The sequence below is a fragment of the Thalia democratica genome, chromosome 8 (genome assembly GCF_965202585.1).
Source record: "Thalia democratica chromosome 8, ktThaDemo2.hap1.1, whole genome shotgun sequence".
Lineage (NCBI taxonomy): Eukaryota > Metazoa > Chordata > Thaliacea > Salpida > Salpidae > Thalia > Thalia democratica.
Window position 1 is genome coordinate 24802023 of NC_139172.1, and position 17810 is coordinate 24819832.

Consider the following 17810-nt stretch of genomic DNA (forward strand, 5'->3'; position numbering starts at 1 on the left):
TATAACTAAAATGACGATCCAAATTGTAGTAGTTCTAAGTTACTTTGAGTTATCTCTTCTAGTAAATATTATTTTCAAAACTTTCTAACGTCATACTATATTAATTAGACCATAAGATTAACTTTTTTTGAGTTAACTTAAAATAGGAATTTGTAATGTCTACCAACCAGTATTCACTTTATATTATATTAGTCCAATTCCAATTAAAAAAATTGATTTTCTTACATAAAAAAGCACCAACAAATAGAGTCTAGATAGGTATAAATTACATTTATCTTTACAGTTAAAGAATTTCTGTTTATTAAGATCAACGAAAACCAAATAAGTATTAGAAAATAGTTAACAAAGGAATGAAAAATTTAAAAACTTAAAAAAAAATTAGCAAAATGTATGCTTCAATATAATGAATACTATTTATTAACAGAATCTAGAACTAAATACAATATTGAACAGAAATAAATAATAATAAAAATTAAAAAAAAACATATTGTTTTCATTTATAAAACAAAAATAAAAGAAAACTTAAACGAGCATATGGATTTACATAAACTTTGGAGGTAAGAAAAAAATCAAAATTTTAAAGTAAGCATTTTTTCAACACGTCTGTAAGAAATCAAATTCATAAGTCCTTTTTGAAAAATTAAACGAAATAATTTATCCAAAAAAAATATTCTTTTAAATTTTAAACGAATTAGATTACTTTCACAGACTATACTGTCTTTGAAAACGACTAAAAACCAACTCTAATCAAAGAAAACAAAAAAAAAACCTTGAATAACGAAAGTCAATTGAAATATGTATACAATTGAAACAGAGACTTCCGAAATAGAAGCAGCAATATTTGTTGGTATCAGTTTGTATATAAATAAAAACACACACGCTTTATTTGGCAGCAGGCACCGTAGAAATTTGATACAAGGTTTTTGGACGTTCGTCAGTTACAAATATACAAGATAATCAGATTGGCGCGCCAAAATTCAGTTCCGAACAACAACAAAGGGACTCACCACGAAAAGAATTTATCTGTACAGCGATTTCGTAAAGGATAATTCGAACATGGCGAAAGAATTAAAGCTTATTTTTTGAGCCCAATTAAAATACTTTACAATGAAAAATCAGCTGTTAGCGTTTCAAATGTTGTTAAAACCTCTCATAATTGTAATAAGTTTTAGCCGTTTTGGTAATTTTAAACATAACATGATGTACAATCATTCAACAAATCTTTTAGTTTTTCAAAATTTTGTGAGCGATACTGAGAAAATTTGTTATTGCCATCATTATTAATCATACAGACTGCAAACTTAAAAAACATGTTAGAGTTAGGTTAAATTTTTCAATACAAGTTTAAGGACAAACTCTAATAGAAAATTAAATCAATACAACTTTATCGTTTCCAACATTTTCAAAGCAAAACAAATCACGCTGGGTGGAAAAAACACACCGATTTTCGCCAGCAGCAGAATATGAAAAAAAAAAATTGGTATTCACGGCACTTTTCGAGGCGGGCGGACAAAAGGTCAACAGAAACGTCGTCCAATCACGGCGCCGTGTTCTGCTGCGTGACGGGGTTGCGGTGGCTGCCGTTGGTCGACAACGTGGACGACCTCGCCGTCCGTCCCTGCGGACGGCGGAAGTTGGTGGCGGTGGGCGCGAACTGCCGCGTCGGTTTGGGGAAAGCACCGTTGTTGGAGGGGATGGACCCGACCTCGGAGGTGGGGTTGGAGGAGGAGCTGCTGGTTGACGGGGACTGGCCGAGCTTGGTGTCGCCCTGGAAACGAGTTTGTTTTGTAAAAAGTTATAAAGTGTTGTAATGATTAAATGTAAAAAATTAGTATAAAAATCAAAACTTTAACATATAAAAAAAATCAAGGACTCAGTAGAGTAATCTTCCTGTTTTTTGAACAGAGCTCAAAGGTCACTTAGATCACTGCAGTGTTAAAAAAACTTATTAAAAGATGGACATACCGAAGAAACTGAGGAGTTGGAGGAGAACTTTGAAGTTTCTTCGTCGCCGATCCTCTCAAACACCCGGATGTCCAGCCTCTCAAAGGAGTTTCCGGCCAAAATTAGTTTCTCTACCTGGCCGTAGCTCTTGTTCAGCACCTGGTGGCCGTTCACGTTTTCAATGTACTGGTGTATCTGTACAATAAATTTTTAAATAGTTTATTAATAAAAAATAAATTTTTATAGTTTTATGTAAACTCTGAAAACACCAAGAATAATTTAAACTAAAAAATAGGCTTTATATTTTAATATAACACATGATTTGAGGTGTAAGGACAGGTGTGCAGAATAAGAAACAAAAAGATTGAATTAAGGAAATATAGTACAAGCACTCTGTCAAAGAAAAAAAGAGGCAAGTAACATAATGAATTGCCATCGAAAATAAAGTTATATAAACTTTTTATACAATCAATTATGTGGAAATGCCTCGGGTGCGAAAACTTCATACTTGCTCCCGAAAGAATGCAGTACCTATACAATTTGCACACTTCAAGGTTCTTCGTAAATTCAGTTTCGGTTGCGTTTAAAAATAGCACTCGGTAAAGATGATTAAAAAGAAAAACATCATTTGTGGTTTTTGATCTAGCAAGATAAAAAATCACCGTAAGACAGAGCAATGTCAGTAAAATAATTTGAATAATTATTAAGTTGTAAAACTAATGAAAAAATTAATTAAATTAAAAGCAATAAATCGTTTATTACATAGTAAATTGGGATTTTGGACAGTGGGGAATAAAAAATTTAAAGAAAGGTTTTACACGAGAAAAACTATTACTTTTATGTGTCGAAAACTAAATGCAAACGATTAATGCTTTACTCACCGTCTACAACTGGCACGAGATTAACACAAAAAAAAAAGTGCTTCAATCAAACACATAATGTGCAAGTCATGCGCGGAACTTTGATGCATGCGCGGCCGCAAAAGATAAAAGAGCGAATTCCGCAATGCAGCAGAAAGGTGAAAATTCTTTCTGCGCGTTCGAACATCGGCTGGTGATAATTGTGGCAGGTTAGCGAGTTCGATAGAAACAAATAAGTCAAGGATAAACGCTTTTTTGTTTGAAAAAAAAACTAACAGCCATATTTCGTGCATTTTAAGTGTGAATTGACATTTTTTACAACGCTGTGTAAACAAACGAGAGGTTCAACTCCAGTTGATTGCCAAAGTTTCCACCTTGAAAAGTTGTAAGCAAATAAGCGATTTGCATACTGGCTTGCATGCAAAACTTTCAAAAAGGAGATTGTATACAAAGTCACTTGAAATATCAATAGAATAAAAATGCTCGGACAACTATTGAATATTTGTATGACGCAAGCAAGCATTTAAACGAGGAAAGTACCTCGTTTATTTATAAAAATCATAACGCCGTCTTGAAACAAAAATCGTTTTCTATTACAAGTATAGTAAAGTAAGCAACAATTGTTAAAAAAAGATATCGATTTATATAACAAAATTTTAACTATGCAATATTAGTTAGAACTTTATCGTAAAAAAAATAAATATTTTTGGCTAGCGTTTTATTTATACACTGTTTTTTAATAAACTTTTACTATTTCTGTAATATTTTAAAAACAAGAGAGTATTTTAACTTTACAATTAAAACATTATAAACTTTACATTTTTATTTTAAGTACTTAAAAATAAAATTTCAATATGTAGTAATAGTTTATTAAATATTCTATTAATTAAGGAAGGAAGTACTTATCTGTGAGCTTATGGCGATTTCAAACCTCAAATTTTAAACATAAGTCGTTAATCCAAACATTTACAAATATAAATTTACGACAAAGGAGAAATTAGTACAGGAAGTATTATATCTAGAAACAATAAGCGCGATACTCATCTATTTGTTTCTTATAATAATTAAGTACATTTATTAAAGAATATTGCAATATTTTACAGAACTCTTAAACAATTAGTATTTGACGGCAAGTTATAAAAATGTTTATGGTTGATAAAATTGCATACAGATTAATAAAAACAAAAAAAAATATTGCGAGTTATGAGAAAACTTATGCTTTACAAACTTATTTGTAAAACAAAATAAAGAACACAAAAAAGTAAGCAGTTTTTGTGTGGTTCAATTGTCGTTATTGTGTGCATTGTTGAAATTCGTTCATGATTTAAAAACATGAGCTTTTTAGTGCATGATGATTTGTTGGGAGTATTTTGTTTCGCATGTGACTTCGAGTATCACAAGCGTTTGTGTTTACTTTTTTTAAACAAATCATCCGAACATTAAACAAAGATTGTGTAAACAAACAGAACAAAAACAAAACAGGTATTGTGTACAGCACATGTAAACAGTTCTTAAACCATAATAACGAAACATATATATATTTAAGCTACTTATTGTAGACAAAGACCTCAAGAATAATAAAATTATACAAAAATGTATAACTAAAAATTCATCATATATAAGTTAAATTAATACTTATCTGAAAAATGATTTTTAGATAAAATGGTGAATAATAGTACTGTTTTACATTTATATCTTACAAATGCTTATTTGTATGTTTAACCTTTATTTATATATAAAAATACGTATACAGGGCCTTTATACAGGGATATAAAACAACAAAATCGATTTACCTTATTACTCAAAAGAGTTTACAGAACAGCTATTGTCTTCAGACAAAACAAAATAGAAACTAAGCAGTGATAAATTAGAAAAAAAATGTATTTGCCTAAAATGTCTACATTTTTTTTAACTTTGATAAACATCACAATCCTAAATGATATGTAAAATTTAAAAAACAAAACATTTATACCTTATGATGAAAAAGTACATTTAAGTAGTATTACATATTCATTTTAGTAAGCCTTCTTTAATATAAAACTTAAATACAAAATAACAAATATAATAAAAACACTTATTAAAATAAAAAGCTTTCTTGTAAAACTTAACGAGGTAATTAAATACCTGTAAACAATTTTAGAAAATATTAATTAAAAACTAAATGGTTACAGGTAACTTGAAAACCTAGTTATATTATTTTATTTAAACTTAAAATTATGTTTTAAACTACTTAAAATAAACTCAAAAACATTCAGATTAAAGTTAATTTTAATTTTACAAAAACAACTTATGTAATTTTATTTATGAATCTAAATATTCATATATTTATGTTTTCAATTTTAAATTATCAGAGTTAGGTAACGAGAATGATGTACGGCTTCCTAACGCATGATGATTTATAAAAAATTCCTGCTTTCAAATGTATGTTGAAACAATACGAATAATGTTCATAGATTTCTAGTTACAACATCACAAGAAAAAAACTACACAAACCAAAAAAAAAACCGGTACTTTTTGAAACATACATAAACTAATTAGTTTTTTTACACACCTTCAATCCGGCCCTGATCGCGGGCCCCTCAATGTCAACCAGTTTTATGTAACAGGGGTTCTCCCCTCTCACGCAGAACCCGTAGCCCAGGCCGTCGGGGATGATCTGTTCGAAAAAAAAAGAAATTATTAGCACTTTGGAAAATTAATTTCATTAATATTATATACATATATTTCACGTGACGGTTTCACACAAGTCGGTGGAAACATACTTTGCGGTGGTTGGCGGCCAGATTAAGCACGAGATACTGTAAATTGCAAAAGCGCTGTCACGAAATTCCTTAATAGTTTAATAAATACTTGCGCTCGCTTGCAACGTATTACATATCATTGGAGCTATCTGCCCGATCTAATCTTGTTAAAGTAAATTTAAATTGCACTAAACCGTATGGAATGCCAACGACAACTTTCAGGGAAAATTTTGGTGTCAAATTAACACATTTTTTACAGATCAGTGCAACAGTTTTTAGCCAAGAAAAAAAAAGTACAACTTTAAAAAAACCATTAAAAAAACTACTTGAATAAAACATTAGTATTGCTTTTATTGTTTAATATTTTACCTTGATGTTTCTCTTAACGAAAGGAGCTTCGGGGTGTTGAAGTGCCTTGACGGTCACTTTACCGTCGACGTCCAGCAAAGACTCGTAGGAGGGTGGGGGGCTGTTGAAATATAAAATAATAACTAAAACTATGAACAAAAAATCAAACATTTTTAAGAACAATTTTTTTTTTTTAATTTCAACTAAAGACGTTTTCAATCAACTTCTGTACTTGGGTAAAACTAAATTTAAAACAATACAAAAAATGTTTAGTTCTCCGCAAAGAGGTGCACACGCCACCTTTGCGGACAGCACAAGTGAAAAACCCGTCCGCAGTTATGCCGAGTGCGCGTCAGCACGGCGTTTATTTGCGGAAAATACTATATAAAGCCTCACAAAAAAAATGCATCACGCGTAACCAGTCTGCCGCTCGGCGAAAATGTAAACACGCAAGCGCCGTGTCAACACACACACGGTGAGAGAGAGGAGTTTATAGTAATTTTTTGTGACGCGCACCTTACTATAATTCACATGACCCGCTGTGTGTTTGCTTTTCAACAGACTTCTACTTCCTCTCCGGATTTTGTAACAAACTTTTTTTATTTTGAGACGTTTAAAGTTACTATAAACGCCTCTTTTTTTTTCAAAGATGTTTGCCAACAGCAAACTTTGTAAAGTTCGCAGAACTGAGCTAGCTGCTACAAGGCGGAACTTTCAAGAAGTGATAAAAAATGACTTTCTTTCAAGTTTGACATTTTGAGGCTTTTAGTGATAAAAGTTGTCAGCCCGCAATAGTGTTATGGTGATGTATTGAGCTAACATCGAATTAAAACCTTCAGATTATATAAACAGATACAGTTCAGCCTGTAAAAGTTAACGATCTACAAATGCTGAAAGGCAAAGCAGCGTCCAATTAACATTTAAGAAAATCTAGCTTGTTCTATATGACTAACCGTAAAAAGACGGAAGCAAAAGCTAATGAGAAAGTTTTCAAATACCTTCGGCCACCTACACGCTTTCAAAAGCGAACCTGTCGAGCTTATGTAACTTTTTTTTGTTGAAACTTCCATTCACAAGTGCTTCAAACCGTGCTTGTATGCGCACCAAACAAACTGGTTTGCAATTTACAACTTTTCCTTAACAAACTTTGCTTCGCGGTCCTTGTGAAGTTCACGTAAAAAGTGCACGCTTGTGATTGAAGTTCGAGCCGCCCCTTGCGGGGGGTGACGTTGAAAATTTTCAGTATGAAATCACGAGATTGCAGTTTGGCGAAGTCACGAGGCGACGATTTTCCGTGCGAATTTAGACTGCACGAGTTGTTGATTGCGGGTTTGGGATTTTTTAATATTTTTTATCAGTTTTCATCGTGTTGGCTGAAATTTTAAAACAACCGCAAAAAGATGAAAAGCAATGAAACAGTTTGTTAAATACAATAGTTATTTGAACTAGGCGATACAAAGTTTCTCACACTGTTACTAGCTGACCTATAAAAACGCAGTGACCTGACCTAATTACGAGGTGTTAATTAGCAATAAAAATAAAGACAAAGCGCCCATTTGACCTCATTTACATACCAAGAGGTGCCAAATTGCAAACTTTTGCCTTTAGAAAAATATGAACTTTGTAAAGGAAAACGTAATTAAATGAAGAAAACAGTTTTTCTATAAATAAGAAATTACATCAGAAAACATAAACATTTTCTTTTGAAAAGAACACACTTATTAAGTACAATTTAGACTTCTTATGTATTTAATCCTAATAAAATAGAAATTTTACTTAATTTTATTTTAAAAAATAAATAAAGCTAAATAGTTTTTATACTATGCTTTAAAAATTATAGAGTATTTAAATTACAAAAACATATTTAAATAAAAAGTTAAACCAAAATAAAATATACATTGAATGTGATTTATCTTACACTTAAAGATATTACTAACCTCAAAAGAGGCAACTTAAAAGGATTGAATTTTACGTAACAGTTTATCTATATTGAAATTCTTAGAATGTCAAAGATACTAATTTTTCCAAAGACATTCTTAGAAGAATAGATTACAGAACTATCAGTGCATTTTTGCAATAACTCAAGTAACAAAATTAAAAGATTAAAAAATCTAAAAACTAAAATCTTTATTATTTCCAACAGAAACAGAAATAAAAAAAATACTTTTCTAGCCATTGCATTTTTAATGTATACATTTTTAGCCATTACAGTATTTATTCATCTATAATTAAAAACTGCATTCACCCATTATTTTTTAAACTTATACTTACTTAGCTGATACGTTTTTCATTCAAACTTAAAAAGTACCTGGGTGCCCTTCTTTTGGGGGCGAAGTTGATGAAGTTGTCGTCGAGGACCCTTTCGACGCTGATCTTGGACCGGCACCTGGCAGTGAACACTTCCGAGAACTTGTAGAAGTCGACGCCGTTGTCCTCGAACTTGCTCTTGTGGGGCGTTTGAACTGTTGAAATAAAACGGTTCAAGTCTAAAAGTTAATGTTAAAATTAGTTGGATATTTTTGCTCAGACACCATTTGCTGTTGGTCCGTTTGCTGCCATGTGTATATGACATGGTTGGAAACATCAATAACAAAAGTGTTATCAAAAATATAAAACGTCAAACAATTTTTTTGAAGAGATGTTTGTTAAGATAAATTTGTTGATTTTGAATTTTAGTTTATAAATACTTTTACTTTGATTTTGTTCAGTTTAGAAAAATTTGCTATAAATATATTTTTGCATTTAGCTAATTCAACCAGCTGTGGTAGTTTGATTGGAGATAAAAAACAAAAATAAAAACTTTTGTCAACTATGACAGAAATGCGAAAGAGTAAAAAAATAACACTTAAACAAACATTTTTCACTGGAAATAATGTTTTTGAATACTACGCACATAGACGTCAGCGGCAAAAACATGTTTTTGTGAAATTGTAGTAAGAGCGCGTAGTGTACACAACAGATGCTCGGCAGTGAGTCACTTGTTTACTCGAGCTTGTGTGGCAAAGTTCAAGACTAGCACAACTTTCAAAACAAGACGGCCGCGAGTTAAATCTCTTGTTTTTGTTCAAAAGCTAAAACGCTTACGCAACAGATTTTGAAGTAGCGTTTTTTGCAGCAAACTTAAAAGTAAAGGCAATTTGAGTGCAGTTGCACACATGTAAGTTGTTGCTTAATTAAAAACATGCGCTTGTTTATTATTTACCACTTAAGTGACAAATTTCACCATAAGTTTTAGGCAAGAGCATGTTAACTACTAATGAGCAAATTAAGCAATGGCAGAAGTCTAAAAATAATAAACTTATGGTTGTCATAACCAAATAAATAACATCAATTCACAACAACAAATCGCACCACTCGCTTTGCCATTAAAAACGACGCTGGCTTTCATTTCCCTTAACACTTGACATTGAAATAACAAAACAGCGCGCAGTTTGCACAATACACACAGCAATAAAAAAATACATAAAAGCGGGATGTGAGCGCTGCACTTGACTTACCGCAAATGGCCAGTTTTCAACGGAAAACGGCTGGCAGGAACAAAAAGCACAAAAGTAAAAGAGGGGAGGGGGCAGTAAAAACAACTGACGGAGGCGGCACAAAGGTCGCTTTTTGAAAATTTGCAGCTTTTTTGATGTGAGGGCATGACGGAAGGGAAATCACGTATGAAGAGGCTGTTGCGCCGCTGCAGCGAAAAGCAAAACGGCAGACACAACAGCCATCGTCTGCAGTCGAATTCCGCTCTCGCCGCTTCGTGTGTCTGGTTCTGTTGTGTGAAAGGCATGAAAAATTGACTGGTATTTCGATGTGCGGCTGGTGGGGCTTCGCGAAGCGTCAGAAAGTTGTAAATATTTTGATTTATGGCTTGAAGCGAGCGCTGCTTGAAGTAAAGGCTTGAAATAATCAATGTCAGCAATTTTTTTTTGCACTGACGTCTGAAACCAAATATACAAAGCAGCTATTTTATTTCATTTCTACGTTTTGAAAACGATTTTGTATGGAGCTTAAACTAATAACTGCTCGCTCCATTCAACTACAGCTTAAGTGAATATTAAAGTATTAAGTATTTTAAAAATGTGAGGTTAAACACAAACTTCATTGCATTGACAACTATTGTAAAAAAAAAGCTTCCAACAATGACTCATAAATAACTTAAGAAGGACTTTTCGGCAAAACTAAACTTTTACCAGTTAACGTTTTCAGTTGACCGTAAACAGATAACATTTGAAAGAGGAAGGGGCTTAATGGACAAAAAATCTAACAACAGAATTTTCAATGACTAAACGCAGCATGAGTAGAGACAACTAATATTCGAAAGTACACTCTGCACTTTGAGAAACAGGAACACACATACAGAGAAACTGAAAAGCCAATAATGTTCGCATAAGAAAGGCGCGGTAAAGCGACAGCGCGCAACCAGCAACGGCCAGTTTCGACCGGAATCTTTTGAGCTTTTTCCGCGAACGCGCGCGCAAAGCTGGCGGGCGCGCCACACAAAAGGCTTGAAAAAAAAAGCGCCACGCATCAAAGTTACTACGGCTACTACTCGAGTGTAAGACTTTTGACAATAGAAAAAAAAACGGCGCGCACTCACACAGCCAAAACAAAGAATGTGGTGAATTCAAACAGAAAAGAAGCGCCCGTGTGTTGGTGGGGCGAGCCTTGAAGGAGAATTAAAAGTGAAAAAAAAACTTTCTTGGCCGAGCGCCCCTTTGTTTCTTTGTTAGAAAGAGTTTGAGCGCGAGTATGAGTCATGTGTTTTGCTCTGCCACACTGCAGTTAAATGCGCCAGCTAGAAATTGCTGCAGAGTTAAGCTGCCTTCGTGTTGCCACAACAGAAGCTCGAGGCAACTGGTGCTTGTTATCAAAACGAGTCTTTTTAAGGCATAGAAAAAATAACGGTTTTGTTATTATCTTTGGTATTTTGAAATTAAGAGGCGCACACCTAACATGCTTATAGATTGCCATAGCACGACTTATATTTAAAAAATCTAGCCATCATAAAGTTTACAAATAGTTTTGCTCTTCTTAATTTAAACGCTTATATGAACTTAAAAAAAATTAGTACTGAAAGTTTACTTGCAGTTGAATTTATTATTATCATTTTAAATACTTTTGCTTTTAAAGTCATACAAACCACGCACTAGACTGCTTTTGAGTGCGAGCAAAACAATCTTTTGAAAAAGTACCCAGCACACCATATCAAACAAACTAAATGTTCAATCGATTAAAAAATGCTGGGCTGTAGAAGCACTTGAGTATACTAAAACACACCACAACTCTACTACAGCCAATTTTTAGCTTAAATTTTGTGTGAATGGGGAATGAGTAATTTGCAGCTTTCGTAGTAGCTTGTGCGCCCACTCATAATAACACAGTCATAAGTTCTAGTTTTCAGCTTCAGAGTTGTTTCATTGTTATGATAGAATCAAAAGGCCAAAATAAAAACCTCAGTTTATTTTTTTAAGTTTGACTAAACTTTGCTTGATGTTTTAAAATTGTTTTCAATATTTTACAGTGATATCAAATATTTACAAAAATTAAACTGAACTCAATCATACATACAAACTACTTTATTTATTGTGATTACACGTCTAAACTCACTCAAAAGAGAATGCTAAGAGATCACAGATGGAAAAACTAGTATACGGGTTGAAAACAAGCTTAAACGAGAAAACAAACAACGTTCAACTCATTTGAACTGAAAAGTGAGCAAACTAAGTTATTTCACTTCTAGAAAAGCTAATTTGTTCTCACAGAAGTATGTACTCATAAATAAGTTATTTGGATAAGTTTTCTTTTAAAAGATGTTGTTGATAAAATTAGTTTTAGACTTTTAAGATTGAAATATTCTTCTAGGTTACTTCTAAAACTTTATTAAAATTTTTATTTACAATTTATTTAACTTTTTATAAGGTTTAATTTTGTTCTACAACAATTTTAATTATCAAAAAGTATTTGTATATATCAAAATGATCACAATATTTTTACAAATTTTATTTATAATCTTAGATTATGTCAGCAAAAGTTGATATAAAAATAGCCACAAAGCACTTTGCTGGAAATTTTAAAAATCTAAATGACACGTATTTTTATGAATTAATTGAGTTTAAGTTGAACATACATATGTTTACACTTTATTCGTAAAACTAGACAAATATTTTAGCCAGCAAAGTTTAAAACACCCTAACTTTATAACTAATTAAATTCAAAACACTTTTTTCACACAGCCATCACCACCTCACGAAACTTGCTTCAGAGAACAACCGCACCAGCAAACTACAGAAAGCTTCAACGGGGCGGTAATTGAAAGAACAAAGCCGTTTGATCTCTCCTCTAATCAACTGCTAAATACATATAATGAGCAAAACAGTGACACAACTGCAAAACTATGACATCACAGGCGAAACGCAGTGACATCACAGCAATTGCTCTCGATATAGAAGATGAGGTGACGTTCGTGTTCGGCTGTCTGTTGGAGAATTGAGAAAGGAACCGGCTATAAATAACACGGCTGGGAAAACCAGCTTATGTAGTCCGATGATCAAACATGCAGGCAGGTATTGAACAAACTATCCGTGTGCCGAGTTTTGATCTGCAGCATATGACTTATCACAAGAGCAATCGCAAAACGAGCTCTTAAGCAAACAAAAAGCTCAACGCTATTTTGAGTGAGCTCTGCCGTTCACTTATCAAAGCTTGTTGCACAGTCACAGCGCAAACAGCAGTTTTTTCTGTGTGCATTCGTTGCACTCGGCGTAGCATCTCTTTTTTTACTACAACTGTCACACTGTGTAAACAATAACTGCTGTTTCGCGTGAATGTGTGTTTAAATTTTGCTTTGGTTTTCTTTCAAGCAATGCTGTAGTATAGTAGTCTTACAGACTTTAAACACTTCAATGCTTGTGTTTTGTTAAGTTATCTTTGATAATTAAAAAAAGTTTTACTACCTAAAGTTAAAGACCAAACTACCAAAGCTTTGTTCGATCACAGTATAAAATAAAAGTACATTCACATGTTTTACTTACTTATATTACTCAACTTGAAGAACAAATACTTGAATGTTTATATACAACTTTACAACAATGTCAAAATAAAAGTCAATTAGAACATTTGTAACCATAATGTAAACTGATAAACTTACTGACTTAGTTATGTAGTTAAAGTCATTGATGAACACAATCAACAACTAATAAATTAATTGCTCATAACTGCTTTTAACAGCAAGTAAAAATACTTATGTTATACCATAATCTAGTCTAGATTTGTATCTTCTTAAATAAGCAATATCAAAAATGTTAAAGTTTATGTACATTAGTAAAGTGTCTTATAACTTGTGTTAAACTAAGTAGCAGTAATGAGATAAGCAGTTTCAAAAGGTCATCATTAAGTTAAAAAATCATATACTTAATAGTTATTGCTTGTAATGTATTAAACAGCATTATGTTAAATTCTAAGTTAAGTAAAGTAAACTATAAATTTGTAAAATTAAATAATTTTTTGAAACATTCACTCAATTAAATAGAACTTTTTTTTACAATATAATGAACTTACCAGACTCTATTATGCAGTTTCTGTAGATATGATGGGCCCAGTGGGTTGCCTCAACCCTGTCCACGTTGTAAAAGCTGCTTATCCATGAAACGATGTTGCTTGCTTTCAAGTTTCTGTTGCCCATGAACTTTGCTTGCGAATAAACCACTTCAAACAGTGGCTGCTCTTGGTCTGCAGAAGCCTCAGCGCTACAAGAAAAAAACAAAATGGCTAGCCAACTTTTGATAATGACTTTTTTATAGCTGCTTAACAAACAGAATAAAGTGGTTCTTTTTACTATTTAGTAATTGCTTTCTCAACTGAACCTACCTACAAAAAAGGTGGTAAGCCATGGCAATGATTCTGTTAAAGTTGTTTCCCTTTCGCCTCAAGTCTTGAATGGCAAACTGAAAAAAGGTCCTGTCACTTGGGAAATAATCCAAACGCCGATCTATAAAAAAGGCATTAATAAAAACTTTAAAATTATGTAAAAAAATGCATATAATAAAACTCAACCTAAACAAAACTAGGTTGAAATTATTTATTAAATTTAATTACTGTTAAAAAGTCTCGCCATTATGCTTTTCAATAATAAAAAACTTTTAAGATATATCATGACAGAGTTAAGTAATCAAATAATTTACTTTAGCTGTTAATAAACTGAAAAGTATCAAAAAATATTAACCATTCAATATATGTTTTAGCAACAAACTCACCAGGCACACACTTAATTATTTCAGCTTCCAAAAAGCGCTGAAATATTTTAGTTGCATGCTTCTGGTTAAGTGGGTCAATATTGTTGTTGTTGTGGTAAGGTGCAGAATAGCTGATGTCTTGAAAATCCTCAGCACTTGAATCCAGTTGATTATGAGCAACAGGCATATCTATCAGAATCATTGAGAGTTAATAAGACTATTTCATTTTAGTATTTAAAAATTCTTACTAGTTTAACTTTTTAGACTCTAATCATAGTATTATTTTTTACATTATTAAAATCACATTAAAAAAACTAACCCCTAGTAAGATTTTCACAGATCCATTGTATTGCTTCTTGAGCACTAAAAACATTTTTATAGGCAGTGAAAAACTGTTTTTGAGTTCTAATGCATGGTAAATTTCCACACTTTTCCATGAGATCCCTGTCATATAAAACCATAGTTTTAATAAAATTGCTTAATAAACACTTGGTTATTACAAATTTAAGTACTTAAAAATACTTTCAGTAATTCAAATACAGAGCAAAATAAAACAAAATAATTGTACAAAAATGTTTATCATTTAAAAAGTGATAGTTTAAGATTTTTGTTAATAATTTAATTTCATTTAAAACACCTTAAAATATAATATAGAAATTGGTTAACAGCTTTTAGTTTAATAAAAAACATGATTATAGCATTTCTGTTTCAACTTTTTTCAAAAACAATTTAAAAGTATGTATTAAAAAATTAAGATTCAGTCTTAAAAAAACTTACCTTACAAATTCACTAAAGATGATGAGATCAGTTTTTCTTGCCCTAGAAGCAAGCAAAGACATTTCCTCGGAAATCATTAAATATAGTTTTAAATACAAAATTTAAGTACTATATAAAAAAAATAACAATTAAATTACCTAAAATTTTTTACAACTATCTTAAATTTCCAACTAAAATCCTCTCAAAATATAATAAAGTCAATAAGTTCCTATGTTCATAAAAACAAATTTTCAATCTACTATATCATGAATTGCACTAGCAATCTTTTTTGGCCAAAAATTACAGGCATTGCTCATAGCAGAAGTAATTTCACAGCCAGTTTCCCCTTCAATCTTCCACTGAACAATGTTGTCAAACTTAGCAATTGGCATTAACTCTTCTTTCCCTTCCTTATCCCAGTATTTACACTCCATAATTACACCTTGGAAACCATCAGGAATTTTAGTGTCTTTTCCTTCTAATGGTCTGCCTCTAAACGAGGATGTAAGCTTTCCATTTTCTTCTTCAGGCATGAAGTATGTAGTTATTTTTGCATGGCCATCCATATTTATTTCACAAGGGAGGTGCTGAACATCAAGTTTGTTTGAAGAATATAAATCATTAGGTTTCAATTTTATACTCATTATTATATTTTATTTTTACCTAAGTTTAAAAATAAATCTCTTATTATTTTTTTATAAATATGTTGTTTAATAGTTTAAACTTTTTTAAAGTCAAATATTATCACGTATAAAGTTAATAGTAGTAATTAAAAATGTTTATCAAAGTCAAATAAAAACAATTAAATACTTTAATAAATATATAAAAATATGTTAAAAAAATCCTTTTATAAATTATTCCATTGGAAATTTTTTATTTCTTTATTTTAAAGTAGATACCAAAACTTTACAATAAATTTAAAAATTTTTATTAAGTAAATTCAAGAAATTCAACAAGTGTTACTTTTATTGCCTCTGTGAAAAAATAAATCAGAATCACTTAAAACAAAATTAAGTAACTATATTTAAAAAGCTGTATATGAAAAAAAGAAACATCTCAAATAATCACAATACAGTGGTTTGCCAAATCATTTACTTGCCACTATACAAATAGTAAACTTTACTACAATTACTTAGTCAGCAGTAATAGTGCGCACCAACTGGAGAGAAAAAACATGAATTTACCACTTAGTTGTGCTCAACAAGCACAGAAACTAACTAAGTAAAACCAAACTGCTTTTCTTATATAATACAGTTTTCTTTAAGCAACATTTTTTATATTGCAAATACTAACTTACATTTTATTCACATAAATTATTAAATACAAGAAAACTTTATTTTATTACAAGTAAAACATATACAAAATAAAGAATGCTATTTTAAGTTTGCTTTCATGTTTAAATCATTTTACTAATCTCATTATATATAAATAAAACCATTTCATTCTAAATTGATTTTGAAAACCTTATTTAAATTGTGAAATACAAGACAGTTGAAAATTGGAGGGTCATTCAAAATTTTATTTGATGCAAATTAGTACGATTTGTATATTACGTAATATTTACTATCTTTCATAGTACTATCGATTAAAGCCAAAAAGTATCCAAACTTAATTCAGGGTCATTTAAACTGAGTTGTGTAGTGTTTAGTTTTTTTATTGTTATTTAACGGTCGATAACGCATGCCGTCGGTTGTAAATTAAAACCGACTTTTATTTTAAATTTCAGTAAATCTTATCTACATAAAATTAAAAAACTACTTACATCTTTTATTTTAATAAAAATGTTATTTTGCTAATATTTTTACATCATTTTTTGAACAGAGTTAATTATCGACAAGTGAATGCATAAATATAAAAATAAGTTTTATAAAGCATTAGTTTTTTGTTGCACTTTTTGCACTCCAAAAAAAAATGTTCACTCCATCTAAATATTTAGTATTATTTTTTTTTAACGATTGGACTATGTCTAGAAAACCGGACACCACAATAATATTATATTTTTATCCACAACATAAGAAAGGTATGCTATATTATAAAATAAAGTTTTATTATGTCTAGCTAGTCATCAGAATCATAAACAAATATTTAAAATATTGCTTACAAAACTGAGTACATCTTAACAATTGTCAATGCACAAAACTACTTAGTACAACTATTAAAAAAAACCTTTTAAGGCAAATTATTAAGTACAAGAATTTAAAATAGTAAAGACAAAAATAAAATTTCACAGTTAACGATAATTTACTAAACATCTTTTTAAAAACAATAGGCACTAATTTTTACAAAAAAAAAAAAACTTACAAAAAAAAGTTTTCTATTTTGAGTTGTTACTACCAAAACTATTACAAAATATTAGCAAAGTTAAATATATTTATTCCTTTATTAAAAGTTAGTTAGTTTTTAAACATTATAAAACAAAACTAAGTTAAAAGTATTTAACATTTTAATGCAGCTTCTAAATTTAAATAAGTTTAGAAAATTGCTTATAAAATCGGTTCAAATATGTATAAATTAAATATAAGATAAATTTGGATTTTTTTTATGTTAATGATCATGCAAAAAATAATTAAGCGAGTATAATTTAAAAAAATAAATAAATTAAAAGTTTTAAATGATTTATAAGACTGGTTATAAGTATTTTTTAATTTATACAAAAGATAATATTTTTAATTTTTGCTATTGTTTCTAATAAAACTCGCTTAAGTTTTTAAAATGTTATGTTACTTTATGGTAGTACGGGCTCTAATTATTCTACGATTTTTAATTGTATATTTATTATTTTCTATATTAATTTTAAAAAAAGCTTAGCAACTGCGTTCGAGATCTAATCTTTATTAGAGTATTTACAAAATGTTAAGCAAAAATTTTAAACACCTTTTGAATTATATTGTTATAACTTATTTTTTATTTTCTTATTAGACGTATGTATTTTGTTT

At 30.6% G+C, this 17810-nt stretch overlaps 2 protein-coding genes across 2 annotated transcripts; both read right to left on the reverse strand.

Moving 5' to 3' along the window:
- Nucleotides 1–340: 340 nt before the first annotated feature.
- On the reverse strand, nucleotides 341–15029 carry LOC145841934 (DEP domain-containing mTOR-interacting protein-like). Its single transcript, XM_082949243.1, has 10 exons — nucleotides 14896–15029; nucleotides 14438–14562; nucleotides 14140–14307; nucleotides 13754–13874; nucleotides 13445–13632; nucleotides 8202–8355; nucleotides 5915–6014; nucleotides 5356–5460; nucleotides 1966–2139; nucleotides 341–1768 (listed from the first exon to the last, which is right to left on the reverse strand). The coding sequence occupies exons 1-10, from the start codon at nucleotides 14970–14972 to the stop codon at nucleotides 1538–1540; spliced, it is 1443 nt and encodes a 480-aa protein (XP_082805369.1). The 5' UTR covers nucleotides 14973–15029; the 3' UTR covers nucleotides 341–1537.
- LOC145841935 (ribonuclease H2 subunit C-like) lies at nucleotides 15004–15533 on the reverse strand. The gene has a single exon (XM_082949244.1). The coding sequence runs from the start codon at nucleotides 15516–15518 to the stop codon at nucleotides 15126–15128; it is 393 nt and encodes a 130-aa protein (XP_082805370.1). The 5' UTR covers nucleotides 15519–15533; the 3' UTR covers nucleotides 15004–15125.
- Between the last annotated feature and the right edge of the window lie 2277 nt (nucleotides 15534–17810).

What these genes read in the sequence shown, in the direction of transcription:
- LOC145841935 (XM_082949244.1), bottom strand. Translation starts at nt 15,518, where the DNA reads ATGAGTATAAAATTGAAACCTAATGATTTATATTCTTCAAACAAACTT.
- LOC145841934 (XM_082949243.1), bottom strand. Translation starts at nt 14,972, where the DNA reads ATGATTTCCGAGGAAATGTCTTTGCTTGCTTCTAGGGCAAGAAAAACT. An exon ending in GCTTACCACCTTTTTTGTAG is followed by an intron (nt 13,633 to 13,753) that starts GTAGGTTCAGTT and finishes TTTTTCTTGTAG; the next exon opens with CGCTGAGGCTTCTGCAGACC. An exon ending in CCCAAAAGAAGGGCACCCAG is followed by an intron (nt 6,015 to 8,201) that starts GTACTTTTTAAG and finishes ATATTTCAACAG; the next exon opens with CCCCCCACCCTCCTACGAGT.